This window comes from Toxotes jaculatrix, chromosome 11 (genome assembly GCF_017976425.1).
Source record: "Toxotes jaculatrix isolate fToxJac2 chromosome 11, fToxJac2.pri, whole genome shotgun sequence".
NCBI classification, from domain to species: Eukaryota; Metazoa; Chordata; class Actinopteri; family Toxotidae; genus Toxotes; species Toxotes jaculatrix.
In genome coordinates this window covers 6301121-6328161 of record NC_054404.1, presented here as the reverse complement: position 1 = coordinate 6328161, position 27041 = coordinate 6301121, and the positions used below count along the sequence as shown (strand labels likewise).

General features: G+C 40.8%; 1 protein-coding gene across 1 annotated transcript in view; it reads right to left on the bottom strand.

Annotated features, from left to right (window-relative positions):
* Positions 1-409: 409 nt before the first annotated feature.
* Positions 410-27041, bottom strand: part of srbd1 (S1 RNA binding domain 1) — a 47490-nt gene continuing 20858 nt past the window's right edge. Inside the window, exons 15-21 of the mRNA XM_041049048.1 lie at positions 23393-23484; positions 20996-21078; positions 9660-9766; positions 8038-8205; positions 7694-7843; positions 2749-2933; positions 410-815 (exon numbers count right to left, since the gene is read on the bottom strand). Coding sequence (XP_040904982.1) covers positions 523-815; positions 2749-2933; positions 7694-7843; positions 8038-8205; positions 9660-9766; positions 20996-21078; positions 23393-23484 — 1078 coding nt within the window. The 3' untranslated portion in view covers positions 410-522. The remainder of the gene's footprint in view (positions 816-2748; positions 2934-7693; positions 7844-8037; positions 8206-9659; positions 9767-20995; positions 21079-23392; positions 23485-27041) is intronic.

The window sequence follows — 27041 nt, the reverse complement described above, 5'->3', positions numbered from 1 at the left end:
TCATTTTGAGAAATTTAACATCAAGATCACAAAGTATACAGGAAATATTTTTGATGTCAAAACCTCATTTTGACCTCATTTAATTAACATGAGTCCTTCAACTGGTTTAAGTTACAACAATGAATGTAAAGTCCACTTTGAATAACACAAATGCAAAAACGTGTCTTGATAAACTGTTTACAACAGTACAAAACATGAGCTGAAACTAAATGCAGCTATTAAAGTATGTGAACAATATCGAAGTATTACTACTACAACTGCTGCTAAAGTGCAAATCTCATGAGTTTCATCTGAATGAGCAGTCCCATCAGAGTCTCTTTTAACAGTCACTTACACACTGTGTGTACTCATAGCTAGCCAGGAAGTTGATGGCCAGAAACAAAAAAAAAACAAAAAAAAAAACTGTAACTGCTGTTCTGAGTTGAATAGTATTCAGTATGTTTGAACCATTTTTGCAGAAAAAAATGCAGGAACTGCAGATTGAAAATTGTAAGCCCTCAAAATAATGGGGATTATGTGACTCTATTCTAGAACTCTGATCAGGTCCAGGCCGATCCGTCCCCTCTGAAGGTCCACATTCAGGACCCGTACCTCCACCCGTTCTCCTGGTCCCAGAGCCAGGCTGCGGCGGCGCTGGCTGACAGGCACTTTGTCCAAGGTGATGTTGCTCTTGTGGATGAGGCCTGAGCGACCAACACCGATATCTACAAACGCCCCAAACAGAGCAGTGTTCTCCACGCGGCCCGTCAGAACCGCACCCACCCGCAGATCACTCATCGACACAATGCCCCGTTTAAAGTCCGCCTGCCCAAAATCTGGGGATGGCAAAGAAACATGAAGACAGAGAATATCAAAATCTATGGATCTATGGAAAAATCTGGTCTGGGTGGCAGCTAGCACAAATGTTTGGGAGGAGAAACAGGAAAATGGGGATGCGGGAAAATGGGAGGGGGTGGGGCAGAAATGACAAACAGATATTATATTTCCAGCAGTAACCAAATACTTGTGTCTGCATACTTCCACATTTCTCAGCATTCTGTTCTACCCCACTTTCCACTTGGCCTGCTCATGAGAGATCTTTTTCCTTTCTGTAGCATTAACACAAACAAGGAAGGCTCGCGCCCCAGGAAATAGTCCGGTCCAATTATCCTCCCCACAGCACTGATTTCATGCGGTAGCCTCGGCCCATCTGTTTACTCAGCTGAGCGCAGGCTAGGAGGCCAAACATGGTGTGCTGCAACCGAATAGGGCCAACCTGAGAATGAACCTTGAAGCTGCGTTCCTTAATTTTAAGAAGAGTTAGCCAGCACTAACTGGGTATCCAGGCTTTACTTTCTTCCTCTCCATATAAAACTGTATGAAAAAGGACAGCCTGGTAATAAGGCACAGGAATGATTTTGTATTTAACCGACCAGTCTGGAAATCAGACACTTTTTAGGCCCAAGTTCATTCATTTACCTGACAAGGTTTTTTTTTTTTTTTTTTTGCAGTTATACAGTCAGACTGTTACTTATATAACTGCTCTTGTATTTCATATACCTTTTCCAGAATATAGATGAAGAAAAAGAGAAAGCGAGAGAGATATGACACAAATTCTTCTGCAGAAAGGGAACATGAGCAACTACAAAACTGCTGAAAATCTAAAGGTTAGTGACTGTTTATGATTTTTTTTTTTTTTTGGTGCATTTATGTGTGCCTGAACTCAAGAGCAGGAGATTAAGGAGAAAAACAGAGGTCTTTGTGTATTTGTGTATGTATGTGTGTGTGTCTGTAATAGACATTCAGTCCAACAACACAGTCTGCTGGACCCATCACACCCTGTCAGAAACGCACTGCTTGCATTGTTAGGCTACAGGGAGGAAGCCACAGCACTGTCAGATCCTATCAAGTTACACAGCCAAGATATGCCTATTATAATAAAGGCACAAGAAAAGTCAGAATGTGTTGTAACTAGCAAACCAGTCAAAGAACTGGACAAATACAAATTCAACCTTCTATCAGTCAGTTGAGACCTATAAAGGACATTATGACGGAAAGATGAGAGACTAAGAGAAGTTACTGCGGCTGCTAGGTTGTATATATGTGTGTCTATGAAATTTATATGAAGAAAAACACTGATAGTTTTTTGTCGGGGAAACAGAGAGGAAAAAAAGAGTTCAACTGTTTTGCTCGATTTGATTTTCTATTAACTGAAACTGTGATAACAAGGCATGGCACCTAAATGCATTAAAACTGTTTAATTCCTTTCACGATCTACACGATCTGTGTAAATGTTGTTTGCATAAATGCATATGCTGTATTTTTTCATCTTTGCGATTTTTGAAAATACATGGGATTCATTTTTATATGTATTCCTGTTCTCTGTGTTTGTGTTCCTCCGGGATTTTAATCCCACTGTCAACGTCACACACTTTACCTCAATGATCGTACTTTGTGTTTTGTGTTTTGCACATTATTGTACAGATTTGCACATTATTTGTACAGATTGACCTTTTCTTAGTACTTTTTTTTTTTATCCTTCTCTTAATACTTTCTTTCTTTCTTTTTTATTTTATATTTTTATTATCTTCTGTTTTTACACCAACAACACCATGGCAAATTCCTTGTATGTGTAACATACCTAGCAATAAAGTTTTCTGATTCTGATTCTGAAGAGCAAGATTCAGTTTTGATTATTTTCCTACACTGTGTCACAAAAATGAGCTGATATCAGTATTTCTGTGTGGCTGTGATCGGCAGGAGTCTTACTTTGTCTTATGTCAAACCCAGGGGGCTGCGTGAGGCCATCTATGATGAGTTTGAGGGTCTCAGGTGTGGTGTCCACTGTCCTGGCCAGTTCCTCGACACTGCTGGTCTTAACCTTGTTCTCCACACACTGTTGCAGGCCTACGCTCCCAATCTGGTCTGCACTCCCACCAATGAGGGACAGAAATCTGGAGATATGTAAAATACAGAGCAGCGCGTCAAAATTAAACTTTTAAAACAACAACAACAACAACAAAAAACAAAAAAACAAAAAACAAAAACAGACAACAACTAAACAAACCACTTTTTGTGTATTTGCGCATACAAGTTTACGTAGTGGGTCAAAGCAGTTGGGCTAAAGCACCACATTCTTTACTGACTGAGGGAGAGTACCTGGGTCTGTGAGGGATGGAGTAAGAAAAAAGGTGGGAGGAAGGGGAGAAAGGAGGGGGGGAAAGTGATGATAGACAGGGAAGAATGATGAGGAAAAGAACAGAAGAGAAGTCAAAAAAGAGAAGATAAAAGATGAGAACAGCAAAGGAATAGGAAGAAGGGAAAGAAGCTGAGCTCAGGCAGGTAAAGTGAGAGGGAGGAGAGGGAAAGGAGAGGGGGGAGGAGAGGTGTGAGAATAATTACACACAAAGTCATGAGCTGCAGAGACTGCGCTTTCTGTTCTGAAAAACACACGCAAAAATACCCACATTTATTTCACCCCCTAGTAAATCAGGTAAATCCACAGTGGGCTGTAAACGCCCTGACACCTTGTCTCAGGAAACTGCCCCCACTTTGCAAAGGTTGGACTGCTCGTCTGTCCGTCAACTTCTTGGAAAAATCTCCTTACATCTCTTTATTTCAGCAGGATGTCCCACCTCCAAAATGTCTAGACAGTAAGTCAGATTGCACCAATTAAAATTCACAGAGCCTGAGAATTAAATCCAAGCTAATTAGCTAGTCTACAAGCTAAACAGACAAGCTGGCACGAGAGCCAGAGTTGCAAATAGGGGTTATGGAAAAAATGTAAGATGTGTGTTTCTGAGTGCGTGTGTGTGCATATTGTGCATAAATTATTTACAGTAGGCACTTTCCACAGTTGGTGATAGATATGAATGCATTTGCCTCTATGCATGTATTCATGTGTGGACCAGCTGGGTAGCGTCCATGATGGATGTCGCTCACTGGCAGCCTGACGCCAAACAGACTCCGCAGCTGTCCCCCCCCCCATGATGGACACAACAGGTGGACATACACACAAAGTTGATTCATACACAATGTTGTGCAGAAATGCTCATTTGGCAGTTACTGGGACAGTGCGGATGTAACGCGACACGGCTTGTGTACAAACTATGTGTGAGACAGCTGTGTGTGGAGAGGCCCCTGCCAACGAAGTCACCGTCTAGCATCCAAAAGAGGGAGACAAGCGGAATCAATCCCTCAACGCCAGCAAGCCAGATCAGTACAAAATAGTAGCTTAGCATGTGCCAGAAATGGCTTAGTGGTGAGGAAACAGCACCTTTGGACCAAAATGGATGCCTGTCTAACACTAGGATCTTCTCTCCTGTGTCTCCCTAGGCTTCTTAACTTTCCAACCATATATCTCTTTACAGCAAAAAAAAAATTTGTGTCTTGGTGGCCTAGAGGTCTAAGACACATACCACATACCCCCCTTGGTTTGTATCCAGCCTGGGATCTTTGTTGAGGGTCATCCCTCTTCCTCTCTCTTGCACAAAATATTTCCCATCTTTCTCTACTGTGTCCAAATACCAAAAAAGTTCATCTTTAAGGGACAGAAGGCTGGTAAATCTTTTTTAAGAAAGTCAGCAGGAGTATGTTTTGTTGGGTGGTCACCTGCAGCCCAGGAGGGAGTATGTTTTAAGTCTCATGTCTCATTTTTTAAAATTCTTTACAGACATTGATAGAGACTCATCATCTTACTGGAAATTTAGCAGCTGGGGCTTTAACCAACTTAAAATACTGTTTATAAATGCAGGGACAGAAGTGCAAGCTTTTCTCCACTTATAACATTGGAAAGTCAAACTGCTAAACCAGTTTACAAGTCACATTAAGAACATCCCTTTCACCTACAAGCGACAAAAATTATTTAACATATGACAAGAAGAGAGAGGAGAGAAGAGTGGAAGGAGTGCTGAATTAAGAGCAGTCTGCATTCTGGCTCTGGATCTTCCAATGGTTTTGGTGGGTGGTGGGTTCTACTTTCAGGTGTGTGTGTGTGTGTGTTGCCCATCTCATTTTTCAGTGCTGTATGTTAGTATTTAAGGGGTACCAGGAGTCAAGAGGCCACAACTGTTGGGTTCATACTCATTTAATTACGGCCAACACTGTGTGTGCATATGTGGTGTGCATATGTGTGAATGTGGGGTTGGGTGGGCTAGGATATAGATTTTATCCAGGCCCACAGCAAGGGCCCACTCTGCCTTGTATTATAGAAATATTGGGCCCCGACTACATATCAGAGAAATATTCGTCATGGAGTTGAACCCCTGCGTCTCATACCAGAGTAACACAATATGCTTCATTGATATTTTGATGTGAAATCTGAATATTAACATTCTTTACAGAATGTTTGCTCTTAAACAAATAAATCCTACTATGTCTGAAACGACGGTGGACAAATTGTGCCTTTGTGTTCTTGCTTGCTTGCATGTGTGTGTTGTATATGGTTACAAAAAGGAGATGATGAGTGGGCTGTGAGCAGTAATGGAGGATCCAGTTTCTCTAATGTGATGAACATGATATTCCTTATACACCATAAAGACACACACACACAAACAGCATTCCTCCACAATCCTCCCTCCATACCTCCCGCCCTGAGCTGTTGTTGGTGAGGATGTGAGAAGAGCAGTGAGGCGTCTCAGTGATGTCTGCACATCTAACACTCTGCCCAGTTTGAGACTTTTCATTTAGACAGGGGTTAAATCATTCCAATATACTAATTAGTGAAAGAAGAAGAAGAAAGTTTTTCAGAGAGTTTCAAGAAAGTTTCACTTTGAAAATATAAAATGGACTGAAAAAAAAAAATGACACAAAAACTCATTGCAAGGAGAGGAAAGCCTCCAAACACTGTTAAGTACCATGCAATCTTTTTACTGTAAATTAATTAATCAGTTTCTATGAATTATAATAAAACTCACCAAGACAGTTCAACAGATAAATCAAAGTCCAAACACTGCAGATGTACTCTGAGGGCTTATTTGAGGAGACACCAAATCAGGTACAACTACACAGTCACCACATACGATGGCATGGCATACGCCCGGATTTAAAGCTCAGTCCCAGGTGATTTATTTTCTGCTGCATCAAAACTACACCAGGCTGTTGAAACTCCAGGGAAGAGTAAATGCTGACACGCACGGTTTTTCCTGCCGTCCATCATAGTTAACATTTAAAGAGGGATGTGACATACTGTAAAACCACAAGACACACTTTGGGATGTTCTTAAAAAATATATAGGTCTCTCAAATTCTGCAAGAGTTTGTAGAATTGAGACCATTACAAAATATATGTGTATCAAGTGAGAAATCAATCAGCACTGAATTGAGTAAATTCCCAGACTGGGATTATCACATAGTCATAACAACGGATACATTTGCCAACGCAGGGTTAGGAATTCAGAACGGCAGGCAAAATATAAAAGCTGAGAACGATAAGTAGACTGGCGAGAAACTGGAGAGAGACTTAATCATGGAGTGGGAGAGAAAAAAACATATATATAAGGATACTTAATATACAAATTAACCAGTTGAAATGTGTTGTGGGCTACAAAATAAGACACAATATAATAAAATAAACACTAAACTAAAGAGTAGATTCCTATAGTGATTTTCTTTATACAATGTAATACCCACATTTCTATTGTTGCATGCATCAATGAAATTTTTCTCTTGAAACTGTCAATTTTTCTTGTTAGGTTTGGATTTATCATCAGATAAAACTGTCAGTTTAACTCCAGTCTTGACTGATGGAAGAAGACGAGAGTGAAAGAGAGAGAGAGAGAGAGAGAGAGAGAGAGAGAGAGAGAGAGAGAGAGAGAGAACTGGATGGATGGATAAGAGCAAGAAAGGTGTCTACCCAGAAAATACGAATGAAACAGAAACATAAGCTTTGTGGATTTGGGGAAAAAGAGAAGAAAGGAACAGATAAAAAGATAGAAAAAAGGACTAAAGGATTTATTAAAAAAGAAGGAGCTAGTAATTTGTCTTCTCTCATTTTAAGAGTCTTTTTAAACCTTTGACCCCAACAGCTCTCTGATGAACGACTGTACAATACAGTCTGTATTGAACACGCAGACACATAAACCCACAAACACGCATGGTCACTTAGCTGAAGTAGGAAAGACAAGCAAGAACACAGTTTCATACAAGCGACATCAATCTATCTTCACATGTGCACATAGAGACATATCCACCCACACACATGCACTGAGGCCATTAAAGGCGCATCAACGTGAGGGAGCGATGCTTAGAGCCACTAGTGTCAGAACTTATGTAGACTAAACACAGTTGAGTGACTACAGCTGTAGCAGAGAAGGTCCACCCCTCTCTATCCCTCTCTCCCTCCCTCCCTCCCTCTCTCTCTCTCTCTCTCTCTCTCTGTCCACCCCTCCCTCTCTCTCTCTCTCTCACTGACACACACACAGGATATAGAGGTTTGGGCAGATGTTCAATGTGCTTTTGATATCAGCATCAGCAGCGCTAACAATCATTTCTCACACAAGGACACACACACACAGACGTACACGCATACAAAGCCAATGCCTCCTCTCTTGTATCCCATGTCTGTGTAAATCAAATCAGAGTGCTCCACCACTATAACCAGCCCCATATGAGACCGTGTCAAAATCAACTCCATCTCAGGCCGAACATGCTTTGGGCAGTGGGGTAGGCTGCTGAACAAGTATGTGTGTGTGTGAGTAGGTTTGTGTGTACTGTACCTCTGTGCCACATGGTAGGACTCGGGGTGTATACAGGTCTGGTCCAGGGGGTTAAATGAGGTTGGTATATTGACACAAGCCTTTCCTTTGCCCCTCTTAGCCGCTGGTTTCACTGTCACCGCTGGTACAGGGTGAGGTGAGGATTTGGCACTGCCGACAAGAAAAGGATAGATAGAGATAAAAAAAAAAAAAAAAAAAAAAAAAACTCAAAACCTGGGCAAATTAAAGTAAAATTAGTCAGATACCACTTAATTTAATTGAGAAAATATGTTTTTTCAGCAATTTCTGCAGAATCAGAGTGTGTGTGTGCCTGTTTGTGTCTATGCATTTGTGCGCATATTTACCTGTGTAGGGTTTGAGGGTTGATTCTAATGAAGCCGGCACACTGCTGGTAGGTTTTGGGCCCCATGCCTTTGACCAGTTTGAGTTGCTCCCTGTTGATGAAGGGACCATTCTGCTCTCTCCACTCTGCAATATTCCGCGCCCGGCCCACATTCAGGCCTGCTACGTGCCTGGGAGACAAAACAACAAAGGTCTGTTTATCCAAAGGCAACGATGAGAACTACTGGGTGCTCACTGGTGGTTATGAAGTAGTTCACCCCAGGTGAATGGAAGGTGCTCTTGTCAGTGGTAAACGAAGGGAAGCCTCTGGGCTTTGGACACACACACACCAAGCCAAGGAGGTAGCTAAAATGTCTTTATTGTTTAGGGCATATAAAAGATATATGACAAACAGCAATTGGTTTTGACTCACATGGTTGTTTTTTTTTTGTTTGTTTGTTTACTTAGATTTACCCTAATTAATAAAGGCATTTTAACTGCATCCTTGGTATGGTGTGAGTGTGCCTCAAGTAAACCAAGAGGCTTCCGTTCTGTCAAAGATCTGTTTATTTCCGAGGTCTCTGTTCTACATGGGATGCTACTGTGAGAAAACCTTACAGCAATAAAATAAATTGAGGGTAAAACCAAAGTTTGGTTTCAAAATGAAATATCTACAGCATCACTAATAACAAACCACTGTGTAACATTTTCTTGTCCACACTGTCCACATCAGATTTCTATAATATACAAACAAGAGAGGAGAAGATTGTGCAGACCATGACCTGGCATTTCAACAAGCAGGGGAAACACTCACAAAGGACACACAAGCCAATATTTAGCCAGTGTATTTGTGCAGTTTTGGCCGAGAGAAGAAGAGAGGTGATCTGAAACTCAATTAAGCCTGCTCTGTTAATGTCCACAGTGACTCACTCACGCTAAAACACACTGCTATGTCAACACTTCACATAATACCTCAGTCATCAACACGTCTGTGTGTGTTTAATGTACGTATGTGTGTGCAGCATAACTTCTGGCAGAAGTGGAAAAAGCTCACTTGCAGAGCAGACAGGTAAACAGATGACCTGATGCCTGCCTTGCAGCTAATGCCAGCTCATTTCATTCTGTTTGTGTCTACTCCAAATATGTGTATATATCAAATTTGTGCACTTCCTGTACTTTTGAGTGTATGTGCTGCACATGTCAGAGTAAATAAGTGTATGCATGCACAGAACTCTGCCAGAGATATTTGTCACAATATGAATACATGTATGTGAATGTTTGCTTTTTCTGATTGCGTGTTTCTATGTGTATGTGTGTATGTCTACCTTGCCTAATCCCCTCTGTTGATTCCAGTCAGCCCAGTAAGTGAGGCCAGGGTGTGAAGCATTAGTCTAAACAGAAAGCTGGCAGACCATCTGTGTTTGTGTGTGTGTGTGTATGTGCGTGCGCATCTAGCATGCGCCTGTGCACAAGTGTGAATGAAGCTTTGCCATGTTGTGACTGCGAAGGGAAAGTATGTCAGAGGTCTGAGACCTCCTTCATCTCCGTTTCAAAATTTGCATGTGTGTGGAGGAGAAAGTGCTCGTCTGCACACATGCACTTGTTTACGAGGACATATATATATGTGTCTTTATGTGTCGTCTACCTCATCAGCGTCTCGGAGCACATGTTGATGTCCACCCCCACAAAGCTCACACACTCCTGCACCACACCATCCAGCGCCGCCTTCAGAGCTCCGGCTGTCACATCATGCTAGAAACACAAATTTAGAAACTGTTAGCAGAGAAAACAACATTTAATTACCGCTTTCATCTGTTGCACAGGGCAAGAAAGTTGCCTCCTGCTTTAAAACACATGAGTTCTCTTTAGCAATTTCAGTGGTTTGAGTTTTTTCTAATGTTGCCTTTTACAGGAGCAATGCTGTAATCTTTTGTCATATCTTCATCCAAACACGTCCACCCAGTATGTTTTATTACAAACTTTTTAATGGACTTTACATAATCCACACTGCATGTGAACGCTCGATCGACAGATCGATACAAAAATAGAGAACACATGAATCCACAGAGAACTTAATTCCAAAAAACTACAGTTCTGCAGCAGCCACTTCACATAAATGACAAAAACAATGAGGTAAGCAAATAACATGCAGCACAGTTTAAAGCTAAATTCTACACAACAACTAAACAGACTGAATAAAGCATAAAAATAAAAAAATAAATCGAAAAAAATGGAAAACCAATAGACACTAAAGACAGGCCCATAGCTATACTGTGTGCTGAATACACACTGTACAATGGTGGTAATATAATATACTGTAACACACTGTACATTAGTGCGAGTCTAGAGCATATATAAACAGAAAAGCTTGAAAGATCAGATTAATCTGATATATATAACAGCTGTGACACATAATGTGATAAAAAGTCCAGATGAGCAGTCTGTCCTGTTACAAGGAAAAGGAGGAGAGGAGTTTCCCTCTCCGGACACACCGGAGAATCACTGTACATGGTGACTGCAGTTGGGAGGAATGACTTCCCATAGCAGAGTTTAAGAAGCCTCTAACTGTAATAAGTGTTCTGCTGTTTGACCTGCAGGTCATGGTAATGACACAAGATGTTGATTGACAAGTAGTACAGCAAGTAAGAGGCAAAGAGAAACAGAGTGAGAGAGAGAGAGGTAGAGAGAGCTGAGCTGATTGACAGACAGAGGGAGCTTAGAAGGGAACAGAGAGCGCGAATGTTTAGTTTGGCCTGTCAACGGTCTCTCTCTCCTGCTAACACAGTGTTCTTTTTACTGTAGCTTGCTGTTGATAAAGATCCGCCAAATGAACTCTTCACACTTCACAACCACCAGCCAATCAAACACTAATCAGGACCTATTTTTCAAAACGCTAGAATCTTTTTCCTAATAAGGAGCGGGGAGGACAGCCAACAATGACAGGAGAGGCGAGGACAGGAGGCTGATATAGCAACATAAAGCAACACCAAAAACTTTTTTTTGCAAACATAAAAAAAAAAATGACATTACCAAAAGTAAACTTGAAATATACAAAACACCAAAATAAGATTTAAGGAATTCTATGAGTTCTAACAGTCACCACCAGACAAACAGAAGCCCTGAGCTGCTGAACAGGCCCAAATAACCAAGGAGTTCAGCTGGAGACTGCTGCCTCAGCAACTGCTGAAGGATTAGCTGACACTCTAAACTAGACTACTGTTGAGCTGTGTGTTTGTGTGTGTGTTGTGTGCAAACGTGACTGAGACTAGCATGGGCTGTCCTGAAACATGATCAAGCTCTGAACAAACCCTGGCTTGTAAACAGATAACAACAACACCAGCGAGCAAATGCACCCTTTTCTGTCAGCAATAACAGCACAGCAGGACAGATGAGGACAGAGAGACAGACTGAGACACAGACGTATGTATGGGTGACAGGCCATGGTATATACTCTCTATACTGCCACATAGAGTCCTTTATTATGAATATCACATTCACTTCTAATTTGACAGGGACAATATACAAAGCACATGTTAGTTATCTCTGAAGGAAGCACCCTGAAGTACATGTTAAAAGCTGCCGCGTGGTTCAGAATTTCACTTAAGTGACTTCTTGAGAACTGCAAAAGTAAACAACCTGTATTGCTGTTTAACAGCTGTCAACAACAATCATAATTATGAGATAAGCGCACACTGATGACAAACACACGCAGTGATATAAATTTTCCTCTAGTCATGTTGCCAAAAAGCGATGCCGAGAGGACAAAGAGGAAGGACACTGTGCCAACAACCTTTGGAGTAATGCATTTCATAAGGTAGATTCAGGTATTTAGTGTACATTATTGAGTATTATAGCACTTCGTTTATATAGTCACTTAACTTTTCACAGCAGAAAGGTCATACACTAAAGACACTATTATTACAGGTACATTTAAAGATGAACTTTTTTTTCTGGCACATTAGACCACAAACACATTTTCCCCTTCATTCTGCTGTTGTGCAACACACCTCTTTGGGAACCTGGTTTTGTGTTTCAAAGCTGATAACAGCTGTCAACAAGTTGTATTTACAGCATAAAAAGCATGAACTAATCCGCAATCAAACAAGAACCGCCATGTAATTTCAGAAACACTTCATGACACTGTAAAGTAAAAGTAAAAGCTGGCACGAGCTGGGAAAAAAAGATGGTTTTAATCAAAACATGTCAATACAGCCTTTCACATTTATTAATTCTTTGTCAATAGCAACGCAAAAGTGACAACTATGGTACACTCGCTCATTAAACAAATGAGGTATTACCACTCAGGATGTAAACTGGTTGTTTAGTAACATTATACTAGGGTATAAATGACCAATGTCCTTTACAAGGTAAATGCCATGTGTCTGACGGCAATAGCTCTAATTCAGTAATAGAATTTATTTTTAGATTGTGGCACTAGGTACTTTTATTTAAATAAATGATCTTAACACTTTTCCCAACACCTTCTACAGAAATGTATGACTGGATGTACATCTCCATAATTACTGTATTCAATACTAATTGTTGTATTTAATGAGCTCAGGTTTCATTTACAGTTATCTTGTTGGCAAGCACTTCCTTTAAAAGTTATTTTAATGGATAACTGTAATATCAGCAACTAAACAGGTTGTTTAAATTTCGTACAATTTTCGTTTTCCTACAGTAAACAGGATGATCAGCACTGTGTGATTCAGTAGAGAGGGGAAAACAAATAAAGACAAAGAGAGGTGAAGAGGTAGTACCAAGACAGTACAGCACTCCTGGTGTCTCCTTACATGACCTGCAGTCTGATTCTTTGTGAGAATGCTGAGACTATACAGCCAGAGGCATTTTGGAGACAATAAAAATAACTTTCCAAACAATAAGAAGTTGCCATAAAACTAGGAGTGAAAGATTTATGACTTCCAGTGAGTGGATATAGGAAGAGGTGAGAGATAAAGACAGTCAGAGAGTAGAAAGAGGAAATCACCTGTAATGTCACACCGGAGAATAATGTTTTCACATGAGAAAGGTGGAGGTGTGCAAGGCAGCGTGAGTTTTAACCTGTTGTAAAACCCCAATGAATGTGTTCTCACATTCTTATTGAAACCTTATAGAGGTGGGAGCAGCACGAGAGGATCTCAGGTATTGTAACTGCTAACACAGAGGAGCACGTGCGCCACAGTACATAACTGTGCTCTGGGAAAAACTGAACTGAAACTGTAACTTAACTTTATTAAATATTAATTCCAACCCAATTAAAGAGAAAAGTAATTGGGGGGGGTAAAAACATGGTCACACAGGTAACAAACACCAGGCCAGTGTTGTACAGTGATGGTTTTTAGGTCCCTGGTTTAAAGTTATTGGTTTTCTGTGAAGTACATTATATTTTCCATGAAATGTGCTCCACAGTACAAATAAGGTTTTGCTTGCTTGCTAATGATTCTATAACGATTCGCTAAAAGACATGAAGCTCAGGATTTCCTTCTGTGGCAGAGATTACCACCATTCATTTTGCTAAAACAAACATACAGTAATGCAATCTTAAACTGAGGCTTAATCCAATGGCTAACACTGACATATGCATGCTTTCAGTATGATTTATTACCAAAGTTAAAAAAAAAAAAAAATTCAGGTTGTCAGGGTTGATCTAAGTGATCTGGGCAATAACAAACTTTAATATAACTAAATTATTTCATTCTTTGTGTATTATTTATTTGTGAAAAATTAGGCTTTTCATGCTTCACTTCAAGTGTGTGATAAACTACATTTACTGATTATTGTACGTAAACAGATTAAATTGCAGTACAATGCTTTTATTTCCCTAAATGTACAATCTACAGAAGCCCAAGGTGATATGGCTTTGAAACAACAGTTACCTGGCCTAAAAGATGAGACACAGAAAAGCAGGTCTCTTTGGAGGCAACAGGTTGAACAGAAAACCAGGACAATCAGACTAAGAAACAGACATACTCAGAGCAGTGTCTCTGAGTTAGACTGGAAGAGAGTAACTATAGAAGAAGATGAGCAACTTCTATTCTAGCTCTATTAAACATAGACACAATCCAGTACTGTATGTGTGTCTGTGCTGACATCCAGAGAGCAGAGGCCCTCATAGCGGTCTACTCAGTTTACAAAGGTACTAACTGCACCAATGGACCATGTCCTCCTGTGTCTTTCTATCTCTCTCTTAGTCCTCGTATCTCTTTTTCTCCTTCTCTCTTGCTTTCCTTAATATCATCGAGGTAAAATAGCTAATGGGTGTCAGAAATCACAAACTCCATAAAATTCAGAATCATCTTTGTCATGACTGTAAGTGTTGAGCATTTCTTTTTTCTGATGACTCTGAAGCATTCTCTACGTTCTCCCTCTTAAATTACAGCTTTCTCACTGACGTCTTATTTCCTACCTTACTTTCCACCTGCTGCCTTTTTTTTTTATCTCTGTGGTTTTCTATAACTATGTCACTCTAAGTTATTTGCTTAGTATCCCAATTAGGACTGCAGGGTGGTGTGGAGGCAAAGAGAGACTGCGGAGTAACAGAAAGAGAGAGATTAACAACAAAAGTTTTCACAAGAAAAGGTAACAAATGGAACATTAGCAGTACACTTAAAACTGCTTTTCAGACAAACATCATAATTAAATCATGCTCCCTACCTAAATAAGAGCATCTTGCAGACTGTACAGACTCTAATTTCACCCCATGAATACACTACCTTCCATTTTTAATACCACCTCCACTCCCAATGCCCAGACCCCCAAGCCTAGAAATCATCCAGAGCCAATGGCCTGGATCCGTATGTGTGAAGGTTGACTTTGGATTGGCCAGAAACCAACTGAATCCAGCCAACCAATGAGAAAGAACAAAGTGCTTCTGTCTGCACCTTGAGAGACAGACAGAGACAGAGAGAGAGAGAGAGAGAGAGAGAGAGAGAGAGAGAGAGAGTGTGAGAGAGAGAGAGAGTGAGAGAGAGAGAGAGAGAGAGAGTGTGAGAGAGAGAGAGAGTGTGAGAGAGAGAGAGAGAGAGAGAGAGAGAGAGCAAAACCTGAAAGCAAGAAAGCCAGAGAGGCAAAAGAAAGGCAAAACAAATGCTGTGAGTTCAGGTGTTGACTGACAATGATGACGGTTGTCTACAGACTGACAGTAGACAGGGATATTGCTTATGACTGATGCCACGAAGAGCTTGGCAACTGGAGCCATGCAGGAGCCAGAGTGGCTGCATGTACCAAGAGCCTGAGGACAGTAAATGATGGATGAAGGATAACTAAAAGATAATTACAAACTCTCTTCATTGTATTCACTCTGGGACACGAGGCAGTTATTCTCCTGTCGTGTAAATTAAGCTTATTTTTGTAATTCTATTCTTTTCATGTGGGGTCCACTGGCCAATGAGAGTTGAACCTAAAATCGTTCTAATAAACAGCAAGCATTTGCTTGTGTTTTGAAACTTCTAAAATATTTGGGACTTCTAAAAAGAAAAAAAATGGAAGCAGGTGTTTGGGTGTAACGATAACATGAAACTACTACTACATATCTTTCACTTTCAAATAATCAGTGGGTTACGTAGAAACTAACAAAGTGCATCTTGAACATACTGTATACTGTTCCATGAAAGTAGGCTTGGCTTAGAGTCTGTGTGTGTGCGTGTGAATAAGTGTATAGTTAAATTAGTTAAATACCAGTCGTAAATCAGCAGCTGAAAGTGATATGACAGCAAGGAGATGGTTTTATGTTTTTCCAACACCTTTCATGAATGCCTGAGGCCTATTTCTGAGCTTCCTGCAAAGCAATCATACACACACTACCTGAGGGACTGCAAAACAGAGCATGAGAAAATCAGAACTCTTCAGGCACAGGAAGTACAAATGACTGTGACTTGAGCAGGATTTTTAAGTTATAATAAAATCTGTTTAGACTACTTCGGCAAAATGTATTACAAAATATTCCATTACATAAAAAGGAAAGAAAGTGAAGCAACTTAGGCATTTTTGTGGCACAGAAGTTACAGAATAATTTTCCCAGTAGTGTAAACTAAGATCAGCTGAATTTCAGATTTTTCCATTATAATCTATCCAAAAACACCCTTTTATTTCCTTCTCATAGTATTTTTCAGCTTCCGTCCTCCTTATAATCTTACTGAACTTATCTTACTTATTCTACACTTTAATTTAATTTTCTAATGCTTACATGACAGCATTGGTAGTAGATGGTGCCCATAAAAATAAAGGTTTACTTACTAACAAACTTTATCACTGAAGTACAAACATCCTCACTCACTGTAAACTGTGCAGCACTAGAATAAGTAGCCTGACATTTTATAAATTGTTGAGTAAGTAGACAACTGGCATTAGCCTTTGTAAATCCATTATACAGGCAAAGATGCAAGTTTGACTCATCTCACAACCTCACTCAGCACACAGAGACACAGACACATGCTGTGAAAGGACCTAAGGGAAATAATTAAAATAGTAGCAGATAATGTTTGGCAGCTCCTGCCACTGATCAAGTCTTTAAGAGCCTGATTTCTTTTCCCACGCCTCAAAATCGGAGAGGCAGGAACTATCAATCACTGTCATCTCTCCATTTCTCGCTCTCCTTCCTTCTCTCAGCTCTGTCTACTCCTGTCTCCCCTGTAGGCACAACCATTCAGGAATGAAAGGTTGCATGCTCAAGTGCAGACATACACACTTGCATGGCTGTACACACAAAGAGCTATAGGCACTGTGGCCTGGGTGTGAAAGTGACATCACTTGCACTAGCTGTGGGTTAACAAAAAAAAAAAAAAAAAAAAAACAAACCTCAAATTCAGCCTGATATTTTCCAGTCAGTGCAAAAGTGCCTTAAGCTGCAATAAAACAACTTCAAATTATTTTTCCACAAGGTCTGAAAGTCTAATTTCATATCTCCTAATTACATGTGTTACTGACAGTGAAGTGTCAATATTGTATAAAGCCTTATTTTAGAGGTTGATTTATCCTAAATATATTGATATTGGCACATCAGTCAACAATTAGAGCACAGACATGGCAAAGACGGCTGATATACTGGTATCAGGTTCTTTCAACCCTTAAATATCTATACTGTTATCAGTCTTAACTGATCCGTGGCTCGAATAAGTCATGGTGGTTGTAGTTTCCAAGCCCAGCCTTATCCGCAGTTTCTAATTTCCTGGTTCAAACAACTGACACTGTAACAACAAGCAACAAAACCAAAGTTCAGGTTCTAAGATCCCATGCTCACACTGTACGTCCACAATACATGCTGTACCACTTCAGAGAGAGAAGACAACATGGCATGAAAGGACGGCAGAGGAAAACAAGTTAGTGGGACAAGAGCAGGACAATTCTAGCAAAAAAGGAAAAAAAAATGGAGTGAGAGAATTAGAATGGTTGAAAGAGGTGAGGGGAAGAGTGACAGTTTCTTTAATATCCGGGTGGCAGGCAATGTTTTCTTACACAGCAGTGTGTGTCTGTGTGTGTATTTTCCAGTCGCAGTTAGTTTCACAGCCCTGGGGATTACTCAACAGACCATTGCAACACAAAGATTGACAGATGAAGGAGCTGTCCAAAGGCCACGCCCACTGAACGTCGAATTATACACTCCCAGGACCCCCGAAATGACTGCACATATAAGTGTTCGGAATTATAAATACAACTAATCTCAAATCTATTACAGTATCAGGAGTCTTTAAATATACTGTATTGTAGGCAACAATTCATATTTAAAAAATGCTATAAACATTTCCCGTCCATTCAAACAGACGTGTATCTGGAAAAATTCAGTATTCAGCAAAACGTGTCTGCCAGTGGTGCTGTGGTGAAAAGCGAGTTCCCACACCAATAGTTACGTCCAATCTGATTTTAATGGCCCTCACCTTTTTAGCCCTCAGCTCATTTCCTCCTTACTCTCAGCTGTCACTCACTGGGCCAGCAGAGGAGATAGAAAGAGAGAGCATGCTGTGCCAGCTGTCTAGAGTTACATCTGCCCTTATGCTTTTTGAGTCTAATGGTAATAAACTTTCAGAAAGCTCAAAGTGTCATGAATCACACAAAAGAACTCGCACAAAACACAAACACATGCACATGTATGCACTTTTCTCACACATACACAAATTCAAATGTATGCACACGCAAGAACATACACTTACCCTTTAACTAAAAGGATAGGGTGGGTATAGTGTGTATTTGTGTGTGCTTGTGCGTGTGTATTTGTGTGAACTCACATGCAGGTCAAAGTGATGTCCCATCTCATATCTGTCAGCACCCAGAGTTTATTTACTCGGTTATATTATCATTTGTTGACCTAGTCACATGATCTGAGAGAGGGAGGTGCAGAACCCCAGGCACCCTGGAGAGCCCAGTCAGGACATGATGAGAGACACGGGCCTGTGACCTAACACACTAAGCCACACATACAAACGCACAAGCACTTGCACATTACGACCTCCTCCTCTCTCTTTCAAATCTCCATTTTTTCCCCCCTCAACCTTAAATCTTCTCATCGTTCCTTTGACTTTTGTCACCCTCTGCTGTCCTTTTTAAACCCCACCCCCCTTCCTCCTCTTCTCCCTGTCATTTAGAGTGGTCGTCCGCTGAGGCTCTTTCTTTTCTGCATTCTTTTTCTTGTTAGCCCTGAAATGGATGCTCAGCTCTGTAAGCCAGTACCAACAAATGACGAGATTTTTACACACAGTTTCACAGTTTCAACCGCTAAATGTTAAAAACGTTTTGACACCGATGAAGGTATAAATAAATCTCAACTTCAGTGTACAGGCTCAGTGTACAGGAGCTTCCTCTCAATAATCCTGATATATAGGGCTTCCCCTCAGTCCATGTAGGAGGACTGATTGGACAAATAAATATAATAATAATAAATCATATAATTTATTAGATCTATCATCTGGATGCTGTGACTTGCATTACCCACTTTTGGTTGCATCATACATAGCTAGCAAAACACAGTGGCCACAAGAGCTGAACACCTAACTTAGATCCCTGATACTCAGGCCATTTTAAACACAATTAAATATCAATATTTTAAGCATATAATTATTAACACCCAAACGAACCTGATGAGAACAAAGTGGTGTCATCAGTTTATGAATAATTTGTATGTATTTGTGCAAGCAAAACAAACATCTGGGATTAATTATTTCTCAAGTTATCACAGTTTATTTATCTGGTGTGTAATGCTCATAAATTGAGAATTAATGAGGCAAAAAAGTTTGTTTTGCTTGTACAAAAAACGAATGAGTCACCACTTTGGAGTCATTAGGATATTAGTGCGGTGCTGAGGCCTATGCTTCAGAATGTAAGGTTTCATTTCTCAAAAATGTTGTTTCCAAATTTTTATGCACAAATCAGAATGACTTTATTTGTATCCTGATAATATGGGGTGCCGATATCAAAGAAGTACAAACTTAGACCAAACTGGTGCAACTTTGTCCTGTACACATATCTTGTTAGTCAAAATATTTTGAATCTTCAGATGGGTCCATAAGACTGATTAAGTTTACATAATCTTTTTTTTTTTTTAATTTATGTTCAAATAATTTTCTGTTTTGAGGCATTTCATTCTATGACATTTATTACTATGGCTATCTGGGCCTCCAGAGCCCTTTGAGACATAATAAGACAAACATGTATTACCATTTCTATAACCAGAGTTTCAAACTCAAGTGGGTAGTAAAGGTAAGCAATTTACAGTCTTTTCTGCTGACACACCATACAAAAGCACACAAAATACAAAACAGTCTAAATTTTCTAATGCACTTTACAAAAACACCAGACTAGCAGTTGTAAATGGACGCTCAGGCCAAGCAGAGTCCACCGGCTCTACTCTACTACATATACAATATCACACACAAATAACACTTCTATTCAAACAGTAAATTCTAAGTTCGTTTTCAGCTATTTCTCCACTCACATGCATAAACTCAGGTCCAGTGTCACATGCTTGTGGACCTGCATCACTGCTGAAAAAATATCCCCAGGGGAAAACTGCCTTTGTTTTTTTGTTTTGTTCCCTATTTCCATCTTCTCATACTCTTGACTTCCACAATCTACCATATATGGAGAACAATACTGCATTAATAGTTGGTTTAAACAGTATGCGCACTGGCCTAATGCTTGTCTTGCTTTTCTCACAAAACTACACACACACACAGTTGAAATCTTAAAAAAAAAATCAACACTGGGCTGACAGTTGTTTCTTCTGCACACACATGAACGCATATGGACAAGGAGCAGCAAGGACACAAGCAAAAGCAAATGTCCAAACATACGTCATGCCTGAACTTCCATTAATTGAATTTGCTGTCAGCCTTAACATCATCTGTTGACACAGACCTCGGCCAAGTTTATCTACTTCCCTGCTTGCCTCTCTTCTCTCAACCTGTTTAACTTTTTCTCATTTGTCCTGTCACATCTTCTATCCCTCACTCACTTTCCCTTGATGCCTCAAGTCCTAGTTTCTGCTTTCTTTACTTGAAATACACAAGCCTCAGTAAAAATAACTGAATTAGCAGCAGACTGGAACATAAACACTGCTCAGAATGAAAAGATCATACCAGTCATCTTGAATGTTTTTAAACACAAACGTGTTTTAGGGTATGAAATGGGCGAGTGCAATGTTCCAAACTATAGATTTAGTGTTTTGTTGAGAAATATCATAGTTACAATGAGTTCAAACATTTCTTATCGTTCCGCCTGTGAATTTTGGTTGTGTGTTATAATTACCCTTTTGTCATTTTGGTCAGGACTCTCTTAAAAGAAACTTTCCTGGTTAAACAAATAAAATAATAATACACACGTGTATAATCATGGTTTATTGCTAATGTGCTTTTACACCAACATCCTCACACACGCTCGTCTGCTCAGCTCTTTGCTTCAGTGTAGCTCACAGCAGATGTTCCACTGGCCAGGAACAATAAGCTCTAATCCACAATGAGCATCTCAACAGGAAAAAAACGGAAACACCATTACCTGGTATGTTCCAATGCCTATATGTTTGGGATCAATCTTCACGAGCTCAGCCATTGGATCTTGGACACGTCTTCCAATGGACACTGTTGAAACACACACACATACACACACATACATACACACATACACACACACATATAGGAGAAGCAGGCATTAGATTCTATGTCTCATGAGATCCTCTCGTTTGTGTTTTTATGAACTTGCTATCTGAATCACAGTTATTGAATATGCAAATCCATATTATTTATAATTACTGAATATGCAAATTATCCACATATTACTGTGCTGGCCTGAGGGTAGGCCAGGCCTAATTGTCATTCCTCCACCCCCCCCCCCCAACAATAATAATTAAAGCTGGCTTTCAACTGGAGTCTCTGCACCTGTCATTTAGCTTGCTGATAGATGCTGGACACATGAACCTTTAAAATCACTAATTTAACCATGCCTATGCACACTTGCGCAAACGGCCAAATGCAGCACACACTGACCAAAATAAGGTTTGCTTTTTACGATGGAGCCTGTAAGGCTTCAGCCTTCTGCTGCACATGAAGCCAAATGTCTTTTCCATGAATATGCTGGCAGGGCCCAGTGACAAGGAGAGAAATTACAAACAACTTTACTCATATACACACCATAATACATGACATCACCCCTCAACAGACACAGGCACACAGAGAAGGGGAGAACAACACAGCAAAATAAACTGTTCTAAAATCCCTGTAAAAGACAAAGGACATGCCAGCTGTGGGTGTTAACACCTTACATAGCTTTCCTTTGTTATTCTTCTCATTATTTTCAAAGTTGGACTAAATGCTGTCCTGAAACAGTCCTATGTTTGAGAAAATAAATGCATGTCAAAAACTGGTAGTCACCTGTTTATCTGTCTTTCTAGAGGTATCTAATTTACTTAATGGTACGTGTTCTATAGACAAACAGAGTTTGACCAAAATGTCCTGTGAAGTGGCTTGCCCCTGTTTTGCATGTGTGCATTTTGTGTATGTTTGAATTTTAGTGGTCAGCAGCGTAGCATGCCACATGGGACATGTCATATTTCTGAGGCAGAATGGACAGATACAGAGAAAGCGAGGGATGGGATGTAATAGAGAGAGTATGTCTGGAATCAATGGCTTTCCTCTCCTCTCTCTCCTCTAGCTGCGGTGGGAGGCTGCTGCCTGAGATAATATTTAGAGAGGGATGGAGTTTCAACCCTGGCCTTGCTCAGTGCACCACCAAAACTCTCCAATACTCTTTCCATCTATTCTGTCTCCGACTCCCTCCCTCCCTCACTGAGAGGACCCGATTTGTAAATGGAGTCCAGCATAACTCTCCAGCGCTTATTGAAAATTTATGAGCCAAACACAGCACTGCAAAAATGGGAAGACAGGAAGAAAGCAACAACAGAGGTAGGCCCTGTTCAGACACAGACACATCGCTCAGGAGAAGTGGAAGAATGTGACGTGCAGCATTCTGGCAGGGTAGGAGGACAGCTGTGATGTGGCTGCGCTGCTTTTGTTGCAAAGCGTGAGGTGAAAAAAGCAAGATCAAAATAATTTTGAGGAGATACAGCACAGCTCGTCTGCCATACTGCAACAGCCAATCAGTAAGCTACAATTGCCTAGGAAAACCAATCTATACTTTCGACTAATATTTCATTGTGGTCACTCTCAATTAATCTCTTGATCTGTCTCAGACCAGAGAAAGCACAGAAATAAGCTAAACACAAAAAACAGCCATCCTGAAAAATCACCACTAGGTGTCCCTACATGTCCCAACAACAGACATGCCAGATGGAGGGTGCCCATAACTCAAAGCTCCCTACATACTATGTTACATGGCCACTCGTATAAACAGAGGTAGAAACACACACACTCCCCAAAGGCAAAACAGACAGACAAAAACACCATGTCACCAAATCCAAATCTGTAACCATAGTGTCGTGCCTCAGCACCCCCCTCTTTTTATACCCATCCAAAGTCAAACGCTGTAGATTTCTCATGGCTTTCATTAGGGGTATAAATATGGCTTTCCATGGCTCTCCGTGCTGCTGACCACAGGAAACTAGTGAGGAATAATCCAGCCTCACTTGATTTATGGCTTTTATAGAGGAAGTCTGCTGGAAACATTTGTTCTCCAAAACTCGGTGTGATTCTTTTTTATTTTGCAGTGTTTTCAGTGATGTAGTGTGTGGAGTGAGTGAGGAAGAGGTGGCAAGTGAGAGAAAGAGGGTGAGAGGCAGAGGAAAGCAACAGAGATATGAGGGAACGTACTGGCAAAGCCAAAAATTCACTGATAATGTGAAAATACTGTATGGTGCTGGTAAGAAGGTGGAATAAAATCTGCTAACTGCTTACATCACCATCAGAGGACAAAACCAGCCTGGCTGCTTAGCTAGTGTACCTGCACTCCTAAGGTTGGGGTCCAAGTCCGGCATCTCTTTGACTGCCTCAGGACTCACACTGTAGATGGAAGCTCCTGCCTCATTGGTTATACTGGGGAAAGAAAGGGAAGGAAAAAAAACAAGTCAAGTCAAGAGAGAAAAAAGAAAGAGAAGGAGATGATGGCCTCTTCTACAGAAACAGGGTACAAGAGGTGGGGTGGGTACGTGTGTGTAAGGGGTGTATAGTGACCAGTCATTACTGCATGACAGACATAGTAGCACAGCTATTAAGGAAAATCACCACTGCCTTTCACCTTACATAATGCTGCTGACAGCCATTCAGACTGGTTCCTTGTTTGAATCTGGTTGACCCTTTGTACCGGTAGTTGAAACTTCAGATCATCATTACTGAAAATTATGGCCAAAATAGCCTCATCACTGGCAGCCCTTCCTTAACATTATACACAATTACGATCTTTCAGTGTCTTCAGGAATTCTTATTCAACTGACAGCAGGTGTTAAGAACCACGTGCCTCCCAATTAAATGTACGAGCCATAGAAAGCAACTATGAATGCTAAACAAAATCAGAATAGGTCATTTAGTGGATCAGACAGCTGAGTGAGATCATTTTGCCCACTTAGACTATGACCACCTTTCCACATTTGAAACGACAATGCACTTGCAATTTATGTGACACTACTGCCATCTAGAGGTCTTTTGGGTGTACTACTATTTGTCAGTATCTATAGAACATTCATTATTGACAATGAAATTTTTTTTCTGAAAATCTGACGGCAGGACAGTGGTTTGTATATCCAATGTAAGCAGACCCCAGCAGCTGACACATTCACATCGATTACTACCTCTGTGATCAATCACCGAACAAACATTGCAGCGCTGCACTTTCAACGAAATTAAGTCACATTCAGTCACTGTGTCCTAACTCTACCTGAAATATTTAAAAAGACAGAGCCAAATGTCAGTGGAACATTCAGTTGATAAAAAACAGAAATTTCCATCCAAGTTAGCAATTTTTTTTTTTTGAAATCCAGGGGCATACTCAGTCAGCTTTGATCGTTCACTGTGCCTGGTTGCAAAGACAAGAGAAGAGCCCTACTTCTCACTGCTCTTCAAGCACTCGTAGGCAGAGCGAGATTTGTGTAAAAAGCACCTTCATAATTATACTCAATCTATTTTTTTAAAGATATAAAATGTTTATTGCACAAGACTTTATGACAACTTAACAAGAACACCCTTATTCAAGTTCATATGCCAATTTCTGTGTTGATGTTCTTCACATTTAGATCTTGATAATTTAAATGAATTGATTCTAGGTGACAACACTGGTTTTACATGATGACAAATGATACCACTTCCCATGTTAATGTATTCAGTTTAAGTAGGCCGGTTATCACCCATCACAACACCGACAGTATGGTGGTAAAACAAAGCCACTGATACCTGTGTTAATGCTGCCGACATACAACTGAAGCTGTCGTATTGTTTAGTCCTTCTGCTCTCTCGGGCGAATGGAGAGAGAGAGAGAGGGAGGACTGGAGGAAGAAAGGGGGGCTTCGTCCTCAGGGTTGACCAATATGATGAGGGGGTCAGCACCTCCCCATGTACAAAACACAGAGTGAGGCCGTCTGCGCCATGCACACACACTCTCTATCCTAGAGGCCTGGACCTTGCCACAATAACCTTGCCAATTATAAGTATCTTGTTAATGAGGAGTGGCAGAGGCCTTCTGATGAGAATCACATTTAAATGAACTTGTCCTCCCGCCCTCCCTCTTTTTCCCTCTCCTTCCCATCCCCTGTATTCATCCCTTCCTCCGCCCCACTGTTCTTTTTGTCAGCTCCTTATCCATCGTGCTGACAGCTGACATATCGCCATGGTGACGCTACTAACGAGCACTGGCACATGACCTTCAAAGAGGTCAAAGCAGAGCTGGTCATTAACCTGACACACTCCGACTCACGCACATACATGCACACACATACACACACATTAATTTACGCTGAGCAATATACAGAAGGCATGCAAATATACATTAATCAAAAATATCCACGCTGCTCACATCTCATGCAGTTCTCTTTCCTCAGAGTGTGCACAGATGGACAAGGTTTTCAATTAGGTCACTTGGAAAGAAAACACAGAACACACACGTCTAACCTCCCTCTCTGAGCCTCATTCATACACAGTGGGACAATGGAGGTCAAGTGAAAGGGTGGCAGCGCCTCACAGCTACTTTTGTTCAGGGGACAGAGACAGAATGACAAAAAGTGAAAGAAGAGGAGAAATTGAGCAGACAAAAGTGAAAAGGTGCTATTAAGAACACACAGAATGGTAGAACACAGGAGAATAGGGAGAGGAAAGAAAGAGAAGCCACCAGCCCCTATCATGTCTAACTTAATTAAGGCTGCCGCTGGGGCAGCTGGGTAACAGCACTGTCATGGATACAGCTCTGAGCTCTCATCGCCACAGCGTCCACGGCTGTCGCCATAGTGAGGGCATCGTCCTGGCAGCTAACAGAAGGTTGTCAGCTCCCCAGCTCTCTGGCCTAAGTGGGTGGATGGTCAAAGCATGGACACACACACACACATTCTCAGAGAGACAAAGTCAGTGGTCGCCTCTTGGTGTAAAGCGATGACTTGGTGGCCCTGTAGGGTTATCATTTATTCACACTCTCTTTTGCTCTCTCAATTGTACACACACACACAAACACAGGCCTGCCTTTATCCCTGTCCCATCCTGGGGCAAAGTCACAAACTGGCTCCCCTATCTGTTCTCCTACCGGTCGTATTTGAGACACGCCCCTGGGCCTCGCACACATCATGACTGGTCCCCTGCTACCCCTCCAGAAACCTAACATTGGAAGAGATGGATACACACTTTGATACCTCATTACAGCCTTCTGGCACACACATCCCTAATCTAAATTAAAAACAGCTCATCATATCAGTCAGAAAACAAGAGAGGCAATAATATCAACAACTAATCTGATACAGAGGACAAAAAGTTGGAAGGAGGGGGAAGGGGGCAAAAAAGAGGGAAACGGATATACAAAGGCCTATATCTTAAAATGTCAATAGCACTGCAGTGCAGCTCAGTGCTAGCATAGTGCAAGTGACCATCACAGGGCAATGCAAGGCCTAATACTTTAAAACTAAATGTCTGTAAAAAAAAATCAAGTGTGACTTCAAACTTTCAAACACTGGGAAGACTTTTTTCATAGGTATGTACCTTCAAACTGTAACAGTACTATGAGAACTATGCAAGACTGACGTTTGGTTTGAAGAAACTGTTGTATTTCAAAGTATTTTAGGCCCATGGACACAGACAGTATTAATATTTTTTCCTTGGATCATAACTTCAAATTACACAGCCTCAGGTGTGTGTGCGTGTGCGCAGTCCCCAGCTCTCAAGTTTCTGACCTGAAACCTAGATGGCTAGTTGTCATTTCCCACTGATCCCGTCAACAACTTCATATTACTGTAGGTCACCTATAGATAACATTTTTCATCTAATGGCGTATTTTGATTGATACGGTAGCTCAGGTACCTGTTAACGCAGTGAAAGGCAAAGAAAAAGCTACATTTTGTTTCTCCTCATATGTGAATATCGACAACTATGGTACAAAATCATCACCACACATATGTATAGTG